The sequence below is a fragment of the Leptosomus discolor genome, chromosome 2 (assembly GCF_034619465.1).
Source record: "Leptosomus discolor isolate bLepDis1 chromosome 2, bLepDis1.hap2, whole genome shotgun sequence".
NCBI lineage: Eukaryota > Metazoa > Chordata > Aves > Leptosomiformes > Leptosomidae > Leptosomus > Leptosomus discolor.
In genome coordinates, this window is record NC_141392.1 from 110,632,289 (window position 1) to 110,651,935 (window position 19,647).

A 19,647-nucleotide genomic window follows, 5' to 3' on the forward strand; every position below is an offset into this window, starting at 1 on the left:
CTCCTCATTTAGGGATCTCCAAGCACTTCACACAGTTAAATAAATCCTTGTGGCCTCCTTCTGCACAGGCAGTAGCTGTCCCCCTTCCAACAGCTTCGGCACAGCCCTGGTGGTCATCAGCCACGGGTAACCAGCCAGGGCGAGGAGAGGATGCAGGAGCTCCGCGCAGACGCATGGCAGTGAGCTGGGGCTGGAGGGGCACATGTCCCCCCCAGTCCCTGCGACACCGCGGTGGGGAAGCGCCCATGTCCCCCCAGTGAAGCACTCTAGGTCCCCTCAGAGGTGAAGCGCCCATGTCCCCTCAGTGAAGCGCTCCAGGTCCCCTCAGAGGTGAAGCACCCACGTTTCCTCGGCGCCCTGCCCTTCCCCCGGGGCCCGTGCAAGCCCCTCGCCCACAGCGACCGGGTCTAGCGCCAAGCCTCGCAGCCCCCGGCCCCCCGGTGCACCCCCCGCCCAAGCACCGCCGGGGCACGGAGGCCCCTCAGCGCCTTCCAGCCGCCCTGCCGAGAGCTCTCCCGTGAGGGGGGACGGGGCAGGGCGGGATCCCGGGATGCCCGGAGCGGGCGGCAGTCGGCGGTCCCCCAGCCGGCGACGGACTTGATGAACCGAGAGGCCGCCCGAGGCCGCCCGGCCAGGGGTGCCCGGCCCCGCGGCAGGCCCGGAACGCAAGTGCCAGGGCTGCCGTTTCCAGGCCGGCCCGCAGTGCCAGCGCTCGGCGCGGTTGCCATGGTGTGGGCCCCGGGGCGGCTGCCGGCATGGACGAGGAGGCCACGGTGAGGGCCGGGCGGCTCCGCGGCGCAGGGAACGGTGGGGGCGGCTGGTTTCGCTGGGCCGGAGGGAGCTGGCGGAGCGCGGCGGCTGCGGCCGCGTGGGAGGCGCTTCCCCGCCGGGCGTTCAGCGGCTGCGGGCTGGGGGGCGGGGGGCCCGGCGGCGCTCGGCGGCTCCGGCGGGAGAGCGGAGGCGCCGCTGGGCGCTGCGTGCCCCGGCCGGCCCTGCCCCGCTCCGCCCCGCCCCGTCCCGTCCCGCCCGCCGGGCACGGCCGGGGCCCGGGGGCGGCGGGCGAGGCCTTGCCTGGACCCCTCGGCGTGGCGGCCGCGGGGCCGGTGCTTGGCAGCCGGCGGTGGCGAGTGCTGTGTCCCGGCCGGGGACCGGTGGGGGGCCGCGGGTGTGCCGCCGGCCGTCCGCCCGGGGCCCGAAAGGAGCTGCCCGTCCTCGGCACGCTCTAGTGGGGGGCTTCTGAAAAACACTTTTTTTTTTTTTTTTTTTAATTCTGTTTCCCTCTTTTCTGCTTCCTCCTCCTGTTTTTCTGGGAAGTCTCCCTTTCTCCCGGCACGTCTCTTCACCGATTTGTGCAGGCTTTCTTCCACTGCATATGTTATCTCACAGTTCCAGAAATTTATTGTTCCTATTGTCTCCCGCTCTCAACTTTTTGCCTCTGCTTCCATTCCTGATGGGTGGGTATTTTCAAGCCATGTCATGTGTGCACTAGGTGTGGATTGTTATTCCCCTTGTCCTAATGTTCACATACACAAGAGCTGATGCTTGCCAGCTAAAATTATTTGTTCACAGTTATCTATGACTGATAGCAAATGCTATGATTGCTTGTTATCAGCCAGAGTTAACATAAAGGACATAAATGTTCTCCTCTATGAATAATCTCAAAAGCTGTGCAGTACCTTAGTAGTAGTGCCATTTGTTTTACTTGAACACATGTCAAACTGTTATGTTTTTTTCCTTTTAGAGAGATTTTAATGAGCGCTGTGCCCAATGTTCAGAAGTGAACTGGGGTCTCACTGATGGAGGCAGATTTTATTGCAGATCTTGCCACAATGTTACTGAGGTAAAAAGCTAAGCTACTGGCCTTGGAAAAGGTTTATTTTAATTGCTTCTCGGTTTTATATTAAGAAAATGTTGGGTTTTTCTCCTTGGCATTATGAGTTGAAGGCTACATTGTGATTCTTCCTTTTTCGTGCTTTACTTGACGCTGTTTAAAACTAATGTCCCTTGAAACCACAAAACTTAAAATGAGCTAACTTAAGATGCTGTGTTGCTGTAGCTGTAGTGCTGGCATGCTGTCTAGGTGCCTTAGAAGTATTGCCTGGGTATTGCTGCAGTTTAGTATGGTACCAGTGTAGGCAAACCCTGGTGCACGTCACCTATATGTCCAGGACAGTAATTCTCTATTTTTGTAATTTCTGAATGAAAAGTTCAGAATGTTCTGTCCGCCCTTAGTTTAGGCAATTTGAGCAAGTTCCTCCATTATGTTTTATGACGGGGCAATCTATGCAAGTTAGGTCTGGCTTTTTTTCTTGCTAAGATATATTCCTGTTTTGCAGAGAACTAGAGAAGTTGTAAACACTGATCTTATTTCTAATACAAGAGTTCAGACAGTCTCCAAAGGTTTAAGGAAGCAGAAAAAAACTGGTATGTATGAGTTTCTCTCTGTATTTTGCTTAAGAGTGGCTGTTCAGCTAGCCCATTGTGTCTTTGGTGACCAAAAGCAGCTAGGAAACACTGCAAGAACAAGAACGAAATACACCCCCCAGATGCTGTTACAACCTTCAGTGGTCACTTTTGGTGACTTCATGAGCCACAGGTGACCTCTGTAAGCCTGGTGGTGGTGGGTTTTTTCCTGATTGAACAGAGCTGTATGTTACTTATTGCCACTTTGATTTGTGGAAGTCAATACTCGCTGAAGATACTGGTGGCATGCATTCAGATGTGGTGTTTGTCCCTTCCTTGTGATGGCTATCACAAAACCAGAAAAGTTGTCTGTCTTCATAAGTGAGAAGTGACGGTGGTCCGGCTCTTAGAACGTCAGTCTGGCTTGCGTTACAGGTACATGGCCCTGTAACACAAACACAAGCCTACATGGAAGGGAGTTCACACAGTTACAAAGGCTAAACCAATATTACATCTTTCATCTGGAGTCACTTCCATACTTTTAATTTCGCGATTCAGAAGAGCAGTAGTCGTTACGTAAGATGATATATGCCATAAGGATGTGATGGTAAGGCTGCTGCTGGAGCTGTGTGTGTATCCTGCGATGGCTGGATAGATGTTTTACTGTTGTGGCTGCTTTCAAAAAGCAAAGATGCATTACAGTGATAAATGAAGCATGGGGTTATCCTTGTCTCTGATACGCTGACTCTACTGCGGTGGATCGCTACATTCCTCTGAAAAGAATAATTGTGTGGAAGTGAAGGGAGGAGTGTAAAGGGGAACAGCCTTAACACCTCCACTTGTCTTTATCCTGTATTGCTGCTGAAGTCTGAGCTGTGCAGCACTTCATGCTTTTTATTTCTCCTGTTGGGAAGGTCATTAGCCATCCTCCAGGCTTCTTAAGAAAGAAATCCTTAGCCTCACACAGTCTCTTCTGTGCGTGCAGTTACATTATACTACGGCAGCTTATTTTCATGCATTTATAGGAATAAGCTGTGTTTGTGGTTAACAGTTAAAGCCAGCGTCATTAAAGCGGGGCAGAAGCTTTGGGCAGATGACTTCTAAGATGATGAGATGCATGGTGTGATTGGAAGGAAAAATAATGAAGAACAGATGCGGAGGGAATGAAAAAAAGTTGAGAAATGCAGAAATGCAGAGAAAATTTCTAAACCCAAAAGTCTCTAGAAAAGGAGTTGGTAAAAAACCAACCAACCAACCAAAACAAACAAAAAAACCCCACCAAAAAGGAGAGAAAATGCAAATATAGAGAGGTGAGGGTAAAAAGTAAATGTAATGCAGTGAATAGACCAGAGCAGGCCTGCTCCTTATGAAATTCATGTTGTGCTGAAATTTGCTAGAAGCTCAGAATATCTGAGAAAGTTTCTTTCATTTAAATGTGTATGGTTCTGTGGGAGAGAATGGTGAAGAACATAGTGATATTGGTTGTTTTTTGCCTGACTCACCACCGTAATGTGTTCCAGTTTTCTGTGCCAGGGATGGGAAAGAAATGATCATATTTAATTTTTTAATGACAGGTTCTCAGTTATTTTAAAACTGGTCACTTAACAACTCTCGACTAGATTACAAATGCCACACTAGAAGTTACAGTGAAATGTATTATACTTGGGAAATGTGTGGAGAACAGTGCTTCTTCAGTAGCTTTTCTTCTTGATTAAGACTGTGAATAAATGGAAGTTAATGGAGTATTTGATGTAGCTGGTCTGTGCTCTCGGAGCTGAAATTATTAAACAAGAGACACATGGGTGTGTCCTGATACTGAGAGAACAGAATATTAAGTGGAAATAAGTGTGCATAAGGTTAAAAAAACCTCCGAACTGTACAAACAAAAAAAAAATCCTTTTTTCTGCATGTAGATGGAGGCTGTGAATGGTATGTTTGTGAAGGCTTTCAGCTTGTACTCAAGAAACAAGCTGAAGCTTTGGAAGCATTAGGAGTGTGTCCACAAATGAAGGTATGTAGATGTCAGCGTGAGCTGTACACACTGTGTGCGCATTACAAGAGGTGTTATTTTAAAATATTATAATTTTTAAAATGAATCAGACGACTCTCTTTAAAAATAGTGAGCGTATGAAAACAAACTTATCTTCTCTCGTAATTTTAAAACATAGTTTATAAATCGCAGTTAATAAAGTTACACCTGGAACATTATTCAGATTCTTGAGTTAGAAATTACTTTTTGTTCTCTTGGCAATTCATGATCTTGTAAGCTTTGTGCTAATCACTGTCCATTCATACTTATCAGGATGAAATTCTGTGCAATTTTTGGAGGCGTTACCTTCAGAAGAGCAAACAGGCATATTGCAACAGACCATCTGGGGAAACTGTCAAAGCATTATCAGTAAGTGAAAAGCTTAAATCCCATGAGATGTTTTCTATCTTTTGAAAAAGCAACAACAGAAAACTTCTTTGTATTAATGTCACTTCAGTATGAAGGGTGTCTTCTAAGCAGGGTTCCATTTGTCCTTTTCGTTGTTTGGGGTTTTTTTCATATATTGAGAGACAAATACTTCTTCGAGTATGGAAAACTGCTTCTTTAAAAATCTTGCTTTGTTTTGGCATAGATAGTCAGTAGATAGAGCAGAAATTACAGTACAAAATGCATCATCAACTACCATCCTTTCTTGCCTGCTCTCTTGAAGTTACTTATTTCATCAAGTTTTGATTTTATGTATTGCCAACTTTCTGGTCATTGTAGCAGATTGAAATATAACGTAATCACTAGAAGTCTTTTTGTCTTCACAAATGCTTTAAAAATGCTTTTTTTTGCTTGGTTTCTTTATGTACTGGTGATTCATAAAGTAAAAATGTCAACAGTTTGGGTTTAAACTTCATTTACTGTTGATCTTGCATCTGTCATGCTTTGTTTAGTTTCTTCAAATTGAAACAGTACCTAACAGTAGATAATGCAATGACTTATTTACAAAAAACCAGGTGTGCGATAGCAGTACTGATGTGGACAGTGAGCCAGAGAGACCCAGCCTTCTCTGCTTGTCTCAGTCTGAAAGTGAGGGGGATCTACAGACTGACTGCAGCTTTGTCTCATCAATTAGCAAGGTCTCAGGTAGGAGCAATGAACGGAACTATCTGGAAACCATTTTTTAAAATAGTTTTTAATATAAATAAATAAATAAAAAGTGTATTTATGTACAATGAATTGGAGGAACTGGTTGGAAAGTGTAAAGTTTTCGGTCCTGTTTGCCACTAGAGTACTTTATATTCTACTAGAAATAGACTTCCCCCCGCCTCCAACCCCCACCCAAGGAGATGAAAGTTGAACAGGACCTGGAAATACAATGGGAAACGCAGGAGGAAGTTCTGTTTTATAATGAGTTTGCTCCATGCCTGCTGTTTGGAGTAGGAAAAAATTGCTGTTATATCTTCAAAGCTAGATGTTCACAAACAGCAGCTTTAAAGAATAAGCACTTGTTTAGCGGAACTGTCAGTTGTGACTTTGATGTTAAAAACCATGAGTTTTTTCTTTGGGGGGTGGGGGGATATTTTTTTCTTCCATCCCATAGATATATTTAGCTTTCCAATTTTTTTCCTTACAGTATTTTTGGTACTTCTGTATCTTTTGTCTCTGCATTCTTTTTACTACTTTCCCTATCTATCAAAAATCTTTTAGCATTTCATCAGTTTCTCCTTTCTGTTCACAATATCAACTTGAAAATATTTACAGAATGCTAAACGTTTTAATTAAAATATTGTAGAAAATTGAAGTCTTTGCTACTGAGCAAGTTTAATGCCAGACAATGCTGCAAGGTCTGATACTGGAAATACATTTCAAGGAACATTTGAAAGCTTTTGCTTGTGTTTTAAACTTCTGATTTTTTTCTTTTTTGCTTTATTCTTTGCTTGCCTTTTACTTCTTTGTTGGCTTCAGTGTTTCCTTTTCCCCTGTTATGTACTATCCTCTTTATGTCCTATGTCTGTTCTTCTATGATATTGCCTGTCCACTCTCAGAAGAATGCAGTCTTGTTCTTTCTTTATTTTATAAAGTCCAGAAATGATAATAGAATAAGAATCTTGATCTGCAGCAATTAAAAAAATTAAGAAATTTTTACAAATCCAAACAGAATTATCATAGAATCATTAAGGTTGTAAAAGACCTTTAAGATCATCAAGTCCAATCGTCAACCCAACACCACCGTGCCCACTAAACCGTGTCCCCAAGTGCCACATCTACATGTTTTTTGAACACCTCCAGGGACAGTGACTCCACCACTTCCCTGGGCAGCCTGGTCCAATGTTTGACCACCCTTGCGGTGAAGAAATTCTTCCTAATGTCCAATCTGAACCTCCCCTGGCGCAACTTGAGGCCATTTCCTCTCATCCTGTCACTTGTTACTTGGGAGAAGAGACCGACCGCCACCTCACTACAGCCTCCTTTCAGGTAGTTGTAGAGAGAGATAAGGTCTCCCCTCAGCCTCCTCTTCTCCAGCCTAAACAACCCCAGTTCCCTCAGCCACTCCTCACAAGACCTGTTCTCCAGACCCTTCACCAGCTTCCTTGCCCTTCTCTGGACACGCTCCAGCACCTCAGTGTCTTTCCTGTACTGTGGTGCCCAAAACTGCACACAGCATTCGAGGTGCAGCCTCACCAGTGCTAAGTACAGGGGCACGATCACCTCCCTACTCCTGCTGGCCACACCATTGCTGATACAGGCCAGGATGCTGTTGGCCTTCTTGGCCACCTGGGCACACTGCTGGCTCATGTTCAGCCGGCTGTTGACCAGCACCCCCAGGTCCTTTACTGCTGGGCACCTTTCCAGCCACTCATCCACCAGCCTGTAGCATTTCATGGGGTTGTTGTGACCCAAGTGCAGGACTCGGCACTTGGCCTTGTTGAATCTCATACAACTGGCCTCAGCCCATTGATCCAGCCTGTCCAGATCCCTCTGCAGAGCCTTCCTGCCCTTGAGCAGATCAACACTCCCACCCGATTTAGTGTCATCTGCAATTAGAGAGGGGAAAAAGGTGTAAAAATCGTGACACAAATTTTTGTGAATATAATATGGGTACCTTTCATCCTTAATATATTAAAATGACAAAATTTTCAGATAGAGTCACCTTATGTTTGTAATGTAGCAGATTTTGTGTATTAACACAAATACATACTATGTGAAGTGAAAAGAATTGAGTAAAAATTTCTAAAGAAAATATTCCATTGAATTTTCTTCCCTTTCTTGATGTCTAGAGGAAATCCTTTCTTCCTTGGTATTTATGCCTTTTATAGTTAATGTTAGAGCAGCTAGTCTTAAGATAGGCCTTAATTGAATGTGTTCTTGGTCTGTTGTTTCAGGGGTGTATTAGAAAGGGTGTTGTCAGTAGGTGGAGAGACGTTCTCCTCCCCCTCTACTCTGCCCTGGTGAGACAGCATCTGGAATGTTGTGTCCAGTTCTGGGCCCCTCAGTTCCAGAAGGACAGGGAGCTGCTGGGATGAGTCCAGCACAGAGCCGCAGAGATGCTTAAGGGGGTGGAACATCTCCCTTGTGATGAAAGGCTGAGGGAGCTGGGTCTCTTTAGCTTGGAGAAGAGGAGACTGAGGGGTGACCTCATTAATGTTTATAATTACATAAAGGGCAAGTGCCAGGAGGATGGAGCCGGGCTCTTCTCGGTGATGGCCAATGACAGGACAAGGGGCAATGGGTGCAAGCTGGAGCATAGGAGGTTCCACATGAACATAAGGAAAAACTTTTTCACTGTGGGGGTGACAGAGCACTGGAACTGGCTGCCCAGAGAGGTTGTGGAGTCTCCTTCTCTGGAGACGTTCAAAACCCACCTGGACGCGTTCCTGTGTGACCTACTTTAGGTGGTCCTGCTCTGGCAGGGGGGTTGGACTAGATGATCTTTCAAGGTCCCTTCCAACCCCTAACGTTCTGTGATTCTGTGAATTCAGCTTTAACTATTTATACAGATTTCACTAAAAGCACTTGAAATGAATTAAGAGTTCAGCAACACTAAAAGTACGTTTTGGTGAAATCAAACAAACATAGGAATTGTTTTGTATATTGAAATGTAGCGCAAGTAATACTAAATGTATTATAGTCAATTATAAATTCTTGTGAAGATTCACAGGTTTCCTTTTCTTTCCTGTTTTTACTGAGCTGTTATTGCTACAGACTGGAAACCTCAACACCCTTTTTTTCCTAAGAAGCTTGTCCAACCGGCAAGCACTTTTTTTTTTTTTGTTATTTCTATGTAGCATTAATAGCAGATTCCACCGAGTATAGCACTGAGATATTGCTAGAGAAGCCTATTAAACTCTTAAATTATTAGATGTGTGTAACTGTGTGTTGTCATACCTTGCATAAGCTGGAAGAAATAAAAGGAAATTGTGTGGCATCATTAAGGCCACAAATATAATGAGGATTATTTTAAATTGAGTTGAATGTGAAATTAATAATGAAGCTTCAGTTGTGAAGCTGCCTTTAAGCACAAGTATCCATGTAAAAGGTGAAACTGTTGACTAAAAGGATTAACTGATGTTCCTGCTTTTGTTCTCTGACGCATCTATACGTGATAGACCTCCTAGGATGCTCTAGACCTTGTTTTAGTCTGTACGAGGTGTATGTTTGAACTGGTTGCTGTGTCCATAGTGTTACTGGCCGCCGTTTTAGGAGCCGGTAGGTGGCATCAAAGACCAGTTGTGGCTCAGGAGCACAGTGGTTGCGGCGTCTTCAGACTGCGTGTCAGTGGGTGCTGGACCTCGAGTGCTGACCGCTGTCGCCTCACAGGCTTGGCTGTCACCAAGGCCGCATAACTATGGAGCTGCCAAGCTCTCTGAAGTTTTAAACGGTTTTTGCGGGCTGCTTGCCATGGCCCTGCAGCTCCCAGCTGGGGAGCTGTGCATCCAGCCCTCGCTGTTCCTGTCTGAACAGGTGAACAGTCTGTGGGGAAACACAGTGAGAAAACCTCTACAGAATCGATGCTGATATTTTGTGCTGGTGTGCTTTAAATGCATTTTCATTCGTACTGGCTGGGTCATGATGTAGGGAAGAGAGGCTTTTCTTTTTTTTTTTTTTTTTCTTCCTGCTTCCCTGAACTCCCAGGTTTCACTGCTGAAAAGGTTTCTAACTCATAAATCACTCTACTAAGTTAAATTTCTCATTGTTGCTTCTCTTAGTGTATAGATTCATCTCAGTAAAGAAGTGGGGAGGTTTGGTTGGTTGTTGGGGGTTTTTTTCACCCTCTTCACAATTTGCTACGTTTTTGTACTAAAGGTGTTTCTTTTTCATTGAATTTAGATATGTTATTTAAAAGAAAACCTACATTTCTGCAGTTAGAGATTATATGGCAGATGGATATACCTTAACCTCAGTAAAATTTTTGCAATGTAAATCATTTTCTCATTGAAGTCCTGACTGTGCTGAAGTTTAAAACTCTTTTTTTAATCCCCAACTCTGAGGCATTGATTTAAGTACATCAAATTTACCCTTGTTTACCTAATGTTCCCTTATGTCTCAAATGGAAAATAGTATTTCCATCTCATAAGTACTGTTAGTTATGTGTTGTATAGGTGTTAATGTCCTTCTAGAACTCCAGATTTAAGTGTAGTTCCCAGCAAAAGGTCTGTTTTGATGGGTAACAGAGGGAGTTTTGTCTCTTCATGTGATCCAGTGTCTTTGTCAAGTGAAGCAGCAGTTTATGAAACAGGTTGTCATTTCATATCACGGTAGATGAATAAATTAAAGTTAAGCTGTTTAGCAGAAAAGTACACAAACTACCAAGCTACTCAAAGTAAAGATTTCAAAATGTTTCTAGGTGCTGAACAAGGGTCCTTGTATGCTCCTTTGTCTTGTTTTCTGTATACCATGGATCATGTGTATATCATATCAATGACTTTTTTTTTTTTTTCTTTTCTATTTTTAACGTAAACCCAAGAAAGCACCTCTGCGTGCTCTGGATCGGTAGATGGTAGCTTGTATTTAATGAAGAACCAAAAAGAGAAACTGAGGATGACGATGCCAATGACCCTTTCATTTTGTTACATGGCATTACTCTGGTTGAGAGAACCAATGACGTTATCTGATCTCTTAAGGTACGAATAGTTTCTAGTGAAATATTTGTTGCTTTTATAAATAATAATTTTTTTTAAAATTAGATCTGTACTATTTCCTTTTTATTAATTTGCTCAGTAATAGTGAGAAGTTCTATGTATTTAGTTGTCTTATCTTTTCTTTGACATAACCATTTGTGCAGCTGCTTTTGGAGAACATTCTTTGTTGATTGCAATGAATCTCAAAGACCTGCAAGGGAGAAGGTTTTGGAGCTAAAGAAGCCTTTTGTCATTCTTTAAAATTTCTTAAGATTCGCTGGAGGTGTGTATGGTCACACTCTTGCTGTATTTGCTGTTGTCAGCATGCCGGAATTAAATGAGTAAACATTCTCCAGGGCTTACATCAGTGTCATTGTACAAATGATACAAGCAGTGTACAGTGATCTGAAAGGTAGCTAAATAGCTTCACACAATGGAGTTAAGCAGAGAAATTAATATAGGCAGTCTGGTTTTGTCTTCATATCTTTGTATCTGTAATTATCAGAGTTCAGAATAATACAGCTTTTAATATAGTAGAAATAAAATATTGTAGTAATTTGGTTTGCTAAACGGAGACTGTCGAACTATAGCTGCCAATGCTGTTCCCTTCTTCCTGCAACAAGGCTGTGAACACATTCCTTATTTTACATTCCTTAAGTAAATAATTTGTCAACTTTTCTTGTAAGCAATAAATATCTTAAATCAGGCCCAAGTAGTTTATATTCAGGAATTGTTAGATTTTTGTTGGAAGAGGTTTTGTATACTGGTATTCCTTTTTAACAAGTGTTGAAATATTGGTCATTTCTGAAAAGATGGTGAAAAAATGTTACTTTGCCAAAATTTAAGGAATAGAAAAACTCAAGTAACTGTACATCGGCAAATCAAATTGAAAACTCAGGCAAAATAAAGGAAAAACTGATTCAAAATTCAGTTGATACTCTAGATTTCAGTTCTTTAGCTTTTATTTTTCAAATATATAACCTGTGAGCTAAAAGGCAAGGCAATAAGTACATTGTCCCCCACCTGTGGTGCATACAACCAGTGTTGCTGCTCAAAGTGTGATGAGTGCAAGGGAAGTTTACCCCAGAGCCTGATCTTCCATCGTGGCCTCTCTCCCCCTGGAGTGCCAGCTTCCACCTGCACTTTTCTGGCTTTGTACAGGCTTTCCAAGAAGAGTGGGTATTGAAGAATGCTCTTTTGGAAGTACTTATAAAAAAGGGGAATTTTGTATTTCTCAAAGTACAGTAATTAATACTGGCTAATTTATTTGTATGAGAAACAATGTTTGACCCTTTGACTTAACTAGGGGGCAGCCGTTGCCTTTATCGATCAGAATTGCACAAACCATTGCGTATTTGTATAACTGGGTATGCTGTTGCATAAAAGATGCTTGGAAAATGTTCAGCAAAATGCCACAGTGTTCAGACTTCAAACTAGCATCCTGTAATGCAGAAGTATTTATTGAGTAGATTAAGGAATAGCAGAACTCAAAAGTCATTTTCAGTAACAAGATTTATTACTGACTACTGTCTTCCTAAGGAAATTCTGTAGGAGTCGGAACTACTATAGCATACTCTGTATTTTTGTCAATGATTAGAAAATAAATATATAAATTCTGTCTGATAATATTTGTATATGGCAAAAATCCAAGTAGTAAATTACAATTACTGGGATGGAGCAAATGGTTCACAGTGATGAACTATTGCTTAGCCCATCCTGTTTGGAGAGAAAAACGAATAATTAGATATCTGTTCTTCGGTTACTGTATCTTGGAAACTGTCTCTAGAAAGCATGTGCAGTCATACGAGGCAAATGCATCCTCACAAGTTCCTGTCTTAGTATGATGGTGTGGTAACAGACGAGCACATTTGCTTGAAAGCATTTAGAGGAAACACAAAAAGAGTAAAAATAGCTGGAAAAGGAGAGGAGAAAAAAATCAAGTACCAAATATAGCACAGAAATGCATAATCAGAAACTAATAATTGGAAATTGAAATAAGATGATTTTAGTGAGAAGATGTCATTTAACTAGATAAAATGTATGGGTGTAATACTTTTAAAAGTGGGTAAATCAGAATGATTTAGTGACTTTAAATGCACTGAACATAGGAACTGAATTAAATGCAGAAAGTGATGTTTAAAAGAATGTCATTTGTATTGCAAAGTTTTACCATGATACGATAGTTATATAAGACCATAATTACATTATCATGCTTCCCTCCCTACCCTTAAGGTCTTTGCCTTTCACAAGTTTGATGAAGAAGAGGAAAGAATTTTAGATTGCATGAACTACCACAGAATACTCGTTTTCTAACTTCTGAATATTTAAGTTTAAAAAATCAGACAATGTTCACATTTTTGCATGCATTAAGATACACAGATCAAAATAGTGACAGACCAGAGATTAAAACTATGCAGAGAAACCATTAAGTATTCAGCATTACCTTTTAAATCTTTATAGGCAAATTCTTTTTATTTAAACCAGTTGAATTACAGTTGTACTTAAAGTTCTGCCTTGTTTTTTCCTTGGTTTGCTTTTCTCCTTACCCTGAAGTCAGCTGACTGCTGCTCCTCCCTTGTGATACATGCTTAGGCACTATGGTAGGGCAACCTGCCAGCTTTTAAAGGATTTACAACACCAAAAATATACTCCTCCTTACTACTTGACACACTTAGCAGAAAAACACTACAATTACCTCTCTGACAGGGACATTTCGGTTTAAAAATAAGATTTTTAACAACCTTCTACTTACGTCTATGTAACACATTAAATCCTTTCCATTGTGAATAGTCTCACAATACTTCATATGCTGTATATTATTTATCTAAATAATGAGTAAAATTGTTGGCTTGTGGAAGAAAAAGTTTCAAGATGCTAGACTTTGAGATGGTGAGAACTAATGCCTTTCAAATGAGGCTATACCTAGCTGTGCTGGCAAGACCAAACTTGTAATCAGTTTGTGGCATTACTGTGTGGCTTTAACAGATGCATCATTTCCTTGTAGCATGCAGAGGACCTAGGATTTTTTTCATTCTTGGACCTTACTAATGTATGCTGCTGCTGTAATTAAAAGAACATGAACTGTGTACTGCATCTGCCAGACAAGTTTTCACATACTTCACTGATAGAACATAGTCTTACAAGTGTCCTGATCATATGTCTATTAAATGAAAGGTTTGGAAGAACAGCAGACAGAAGAAACTGTTCTGAACTGCTATTCCAAATCTGGGCTTTTGGAGTAAGTGTTAAAAACCTGTATCATCAGCACATTATATTCGTAACAAGGTATTTGTGCAGTTTCATGTATTTTTAGCGTGTAAAAACAACTCTTAACCTGAGAGGGAAGAGCATTCTTTTGTATGGAGACAGTAATTTCAAGCTAGGAAGGATGTCATTGTTTTTAAACAGCTGCAATGCTTTGACTTAGTACAGCCAAGTTGGTGGAAACTTCTTCTTTAAAAGAAAAACCAAAACCAAAACCCCAAACGTTTTGATGGACAAACAAACTTGTCTCTTTCAGTGTAAGGACGTGGTTTCAGCATCCATTTAAGCTGATTGAGATTGTTTTGCTGCAGTCCTGCTCTTTTTCTTGCCCTAGGTACTAGCATTCATCCAGTTTATGGTGTATTAGTTGAAAGAAGTAGATCTGCAGAAACCTAATTTTGGAAAAGAAAGTTTCACCAGACATTTTAGCACAAGTTAATTTGCTTCACCATGGTCCCTTTCCACCTTGTGCTGGCAATAATGTTCCTGCAGTCAGCTGAGTCTGGAAATCTGTCTGGTTGAAATCAAGCCCTGGAAAACAAAAGACTAGCTTTCAATCTAATCCTGTGTCTGAGAAGTCACACAAGTGCTTTTGTCAGCAGGGAGGAGTGTGTGGCAGAGGACTGAAGGGAGGGTGGGATTTCCCATTTCAGAGGCAGCAAAGCTGTTAGGGTGGTTTGGCTGCAATCACCACTACACCACACCTGAAGGAAGGTCCTGGTTGTTTGTCCTCTTCCAGCTGCTGCTGTGCTGGCTCAGGAGGTTGCTGCTCTTGGTGTCTTGGTACCAACTCTTCAGATGTGACAGCTAATTGTGTGATTGCGCCTTAACGTGTGTCAGCCAAAGCTTATCATCAGCTGAGGCAGTAATGGGTCACTTGCTGAAAGAGGAAGGTCTTGCTTCCATTTCTTCTCTCCTCGTGCTTGTGTGATGCATCCCCTTTCCTCTGCCAGCTCTGGCACTTGTTGGAGCCATCTGTGAGCCTCCTCAGTTTGTTAGATGACAGGAAAGACACCCTTCTTTCTGGCAATAGGGTGGCAGGTAGCCTTCTGCTGCTGTTGTGAGTTACATTTGCAGAAGAGGAGGATTAGCAAAAGGAGCACACAGCCAGACCAGGAGGAGGGAAGTACTACTAGCGATGTTGAGCTCCATCCATTTTGTGAAACCATACCTCATGTTTAAGTTCTTCAATTTAGTGCAGCTGACCTTGACTGAAACGAGCGAAGGAGCTGTCGTGCGAGCTGCCTACCAGATGAGGCGGGCTGGCAAGGACAAGCGACTGGTGCTGGGTTTGGACGATACCCTCACCGAGTAGGTGGGCCAGTGCACGTCTCCACTTGGGATGGGGAAATGCCATTTGCAGTGGTTGAGGAAAGCTACTGAAATTTCGTTAGCCGAATGTGCGCCGCAGAATTTGATCAGAAAGGATTGTGCAGTGACTTTTACCTCTTCGTTTAAGAGACTAATACGCAGAGCTTCAGAAAAAAGTATTGGGCAATGTGATTTTTCAGATTGCTGTTATTTTTCGGAAATAATTATAAATTATGAGTTAATTCTAACTGAGAGAGAGTTTTGATTTAAGAAATGTGCTTTTCATTTTAATTGTGGTTTGAATTTGAATTTTTAAATTAAACCAAAAACTCAGTTAGGAATTTTTTTTTTTAAAAAAAGTAGGATATAACTGTAAACTTTACAGTAACTATCCTTTAAATAGAATTTTAGTTAACTTCAATAGATAGATGCGAGATAACATGCAACAAGTGGTGATTAGGGCACTGGACTGGGAGAAGGAAGGTGAGCTTGTGGATTGCCATAGGCTCAGGAGGGAGGTGAATCCTCCTCGACAGTGGCAGCTCTGTCTGTGAAGACATTGTTCTGCCTTGGCTTTGTTCTTTTTTTTTTTTTTTTTTTTTATTTTCCTCTCCCCAGACACATTTTGGATGAAAGTGGCAGATTGCTGTGCTTTATGAGGAACTCGGTGTTTCAGCTTGTGGGGCTGGATCGAGCTAGTGACTGAAGTGTTTAGGTGCTGCCCCGTGCTGGGAGCAGGTGCAGAGCCCAGCCCTACAGCCGCTGTAGGAACCCAGGAGGGACTTGCAGAGTTCGTAGACCAAGAAGTTACCATTCTGTGTAGCAAAGGCAGAGAGATACTGTGCAGATTACACAGCTGGCAGGAGAAAAAATGGTTTTCCAATCTCTAATACTATTTAAAGAACAGGGTGTTCTCTGTTTGAAATGTTAATTTACTCAAGTTTAATGTACTCTTTTAACAAAACTGTTTTTGAGACGGGACAGGAAGGCAGTTCTAGCTTAGTCCTATGGGAGACCACTAATACGCTTTAATCTGGAACGAGAGTAGTGTCTGTTCCCCTGTGACGATCCACGTTTGTTCAGTGCTTGCTTTGCCTGGTGTGAGTGTCAGCTACGATACTAGATAAGAGCAGGGGTTTAGTGTGGTGGTGGGTTTTATTGGTACCTGTTGTTAAGTCCCATCTTTTCTATGTATATGTGTGTGTGTAAAAAGCCAAGGAAAAAACCCTAAATTGTACTGTCAACCACTTACCAAAGCAGTTTTTGACAAAAAGTGCATTATTTGGGTGCAAATAAAAAATAAATTATTTTTTACTTATTAGTATACAAAATAATTTCTATTCATACCTGAATAATACTTTTTAAAAAAAATCAGGTTACGGATGTAATTTTATGGGGTTTCAGTTCCGTGTATCTGCTAAAATTGTTCTGCGACTTTCCTCCGTACCGCATAACCTGACAAACTCCTCCAGCAGAAAGTGTGTGTTTTAAAAGTAAAATTTACTTAAAGCTTTATAATTAAAAAAAAAAAAATCCATACCATTCAAAGGAGTAAACCAGTTTCAGAACTGCAGTAGCTGAAGAATGTGCAGAACAAACTCCATATAAGCGTGTTGATTGTCAGTTTACTGCCATAACTCTATCATTTGCCAATCATCTGAGCTTGAGCTTAAAGGCCTGTTAAATAATTGAACTGTTTTTTGTCCTATGGAGCATTTAGGGTTTTTTAAGTTCAATAGGATTACTTAGGCAGTATAATACTGATGTTATTTCAAATCAGAAAGTTGATTTGTATATTAATTTTAGAATAAACATATGCATTTGTCGTACTAAATACTATTTTGATTTGGTCTTTTTTTTTAATGCAGGTTTGTTGTTGAAGGTCACATTCCATATTTGAATGTTTTTCAGCATTTTCCAGAGAAGATGAAATTGTATGGACTTGATCTTAAGATCTTTTGTGTAGAGGTAATTTCTTTTCTTAAAAGGAAAGATTAAAAAAAGTTATCTTGTGGTATTTTAATTTTTTTTTGGTCACTGTACTAATAAATTGGTTAAATCTATTCTTACATTGTAGAGTTCATGTTTCACATTATTGGAGCCTGTGCAGAAACCAGTGCACTCTTTGACTCCGAGTGCTTTAATCTTTAACCAGTCTTATTAAGCTGATTACCTAAGTTAAAATGAAATCAATTAGTACTTGTGGAGAAAAAGGTATTCAGAACTGCTCTTGGAACACTCAGAAATAGGATTTGGCTTCACATCTAAGGGCAATGTATTATCCTTTTTGGTGCTTATTTAAAATATCTCTTGAATTGGTTTGTAATTCCGTATTCTTTTCATAAAATACGGTTTAGATGCTATCTCTTTTTCTGTTTCTTGATGTAGTGGTTGAAATAGATCAAACCTAAAATCTACATAAGGGGTTATGGCTCTTCTAGAAGCTGAATAGTGATGGACAGTCTCGACTAAAATGTAAATTTCCCTTATTTAAGGTTATTATGTATTGTGGTAACTATTGCCCACTGGTGTTTATGTTGCAGGAAAAAAAATATTATGGATTTTTGAAGTGTGCAAATAAAATCTTAGCTTTCAAGAGCAGAAAGCAGCACTTCTGCTAACAGGAAAAGCTAGGTTTTGGTCTGCTATAATGTATAGCCCAAGCCCTCAGTGATGATGTTGCAAGTCATGTTACCGTTCTCCAATATGTAGCTCATATTCAGCAGGCCGTGAGTTGTTCAGAAGCTAGTCTGTAGCAATTTGTTGGTTTTGTTTGTTTGTTTGGGTTTTTTTATACCATTTCTATGCTGTCTGGACAAATAATAATTATGACCTCAACTTTTAAAAATCAGGAGATAAATTTAATGTAAAACCTCTTGATTTCTTTTTTTGTCTTAGATTTTTCTTTAGTAGAAAAGATACATTAGGTTGAAATGTGGGTGTAAACTTCTTTTTTAAAAAAAACCAAACCTCTTAATTCTCAGTCTCTCTGTCCTTCTTTGCCTCCATCCTTTGGAGGTGTTTTTGTCTCTCAAAAATGGTTGTGTTGAACTGTATTCTGGCCTGACTGAATAAAATGCCCTCCCCCTGAGTCCTACAAATCACACAGATAAAATTTTCCTGTGAATTACAGCTATAAAAGTTGTACCGTGCCTCAAAGTGAGAGGATCTGGTTTGTAGAGAGGAGATGACAGTTGCCCTTGGAGGATCCTACTGCTTTCTTTTGGGATAGAGCTGTTTCTGGCATGCAGAAACAGGATGATGTGATGCCAACCAATTCTGAAAGTGATGTCATGAGTCCTTATTATCTTACTTTCTCCCAGAGCTGTTGGTTTGGATTATTCTACTGTCCCTTCATAAGCACACCTCTACTATGGATTGTACCATGTCCTGATGTGGGAGCGGGACTTCACAAGCTGGTAAATTTAATCTTGTTCCAGCTTTATATGAAAGAGGAAGTTTAGCCACTTCACCCTCTATCTTCAACACTTTTATAGCATATATGCGCTTTCCTTTTTTCACAAACCAGGGAAAAAAGCCCAAGTCTGGTTTTTTGGCTTTTTGTTTGTTTTTTTTTTTTAAACTAAGTATTGCTTACGATGAGTCTGTATCTAGTGTGGTCTGATATTTAGCTTACAGGAAATTGCTGATCTAGAAGCTGAATTTGTGTAACTTTTGACTTCCATCTTGCTCATCAGCGATACTGACACCTGCACCCCTCACTTCTGAAGTATAAGTAGATATACGTACAAATCAAGCCATCTCTTAACTTTGTTTTCATTGAGATACATAGGTAAAGATCTGTAAGCTTACTGTACAGTTTGTTTTCCAGTCACTCCAGTATTATTGTGGCTTCCTCTTTCTAGGAATATCTGCTTCGTACTTTACCTTCAGTGTTCCTTCAGTAATGCATCCTCAGGTTTATTTAGTTTTAACATTTCTGACTACATCATTGGGCTGGTAATTGCAAAAACGTTACTAGCTATTTCCTACATCTTATGTTTCAGAACTGATCCTGCTGCTCATTGCAGCACTGAGATTACCAGTAGTTTACTGTATCTAGTTTTGACATCCAAGTTTTGAGCAATTCAAGAGATGAGGTTATTGTCCTGAAGCAGAAAGTCAGATTGTGTAATATTCCATTCTGAAAATACAGCCTACATTCTTTTCTCCTTGGTGTTCTGTATATAATGTTCTATAGACAATAATCTTCAAAACCTGTATGGGATTATGACTGTTAATAACTAGGCAGATAAGGTGCTCTAGTGCCATTATTTATTGTGCTTCAAGTCTGGTGAATGTAACCTGCAAACATGTTCAGGAATCTTAATAACTGACAGGATTGTTCAATATGTTTCCTTTTTACTTTGAACAGATTTTTAGTGCATTTAATTTGTCCTGTGCTAATTCCCTGCAGCCCAAATTTGAATCAAGAAGTAATGTTGTAATAGCTGAAGGACTTGAAGTCATACTGTCATTTTATCAGTTAAGTACAGATGAAGCCTAACTTGGTACAGCTCATCTTGTATAAAAATATTCTTGTTGGCTCAAGGTTTTTTCAGTGACAGTTTC

The 19,647-nt window shown here is 40.9% G+C and overlaps 1 protein-coding gene across 1 annotated transcript in view; it reads left to right on the top strand.

Annotated features, from left to right (window-relative positions):
* Window positions 1–749: 749 nt before the first annotated feature.
* Window positions 750–19,647, top strand: part of TAF1B (TATA-box binding protein associated factor, RNA polymerase I subunit B) — a 51,793-nt gene continuing 32,895 nt past the window's right edge. The window contains exons 1-8 of the mRNA XM_086461568.1: window positions 750–773; window positions 1,742–1,840; window positions 2,337–2,424; window positions 4,317–4,414; window positions 4,706–4,801; window positions 5,395–5,524; window positions 10,347–10,503; window positions 16,944–17,043. Coding sequence (XP_086317694.1) covers window positions 756–773; window positions 1,742–1,840; window positions 2,337–2,424; window positions 4,317–4,414; window positions 4,706–4,801; window positions 5,395–5,524; window positions 10,347–10,503; window positions 16,944–17,043 — 786 coding nt within the window. The 5' untranslated portion in view covers window positions 750–755. The remainder of the gene's footprint in view (window positions 774–1,741; window positions 1,841–2,336; window positions 2,425–4,316; window positions 4,415–4,705; window positions 4,802–5,394; window positions 5,525–10,346; window positions 10,504–16,943; window positions 17,044–19,647) is intronic.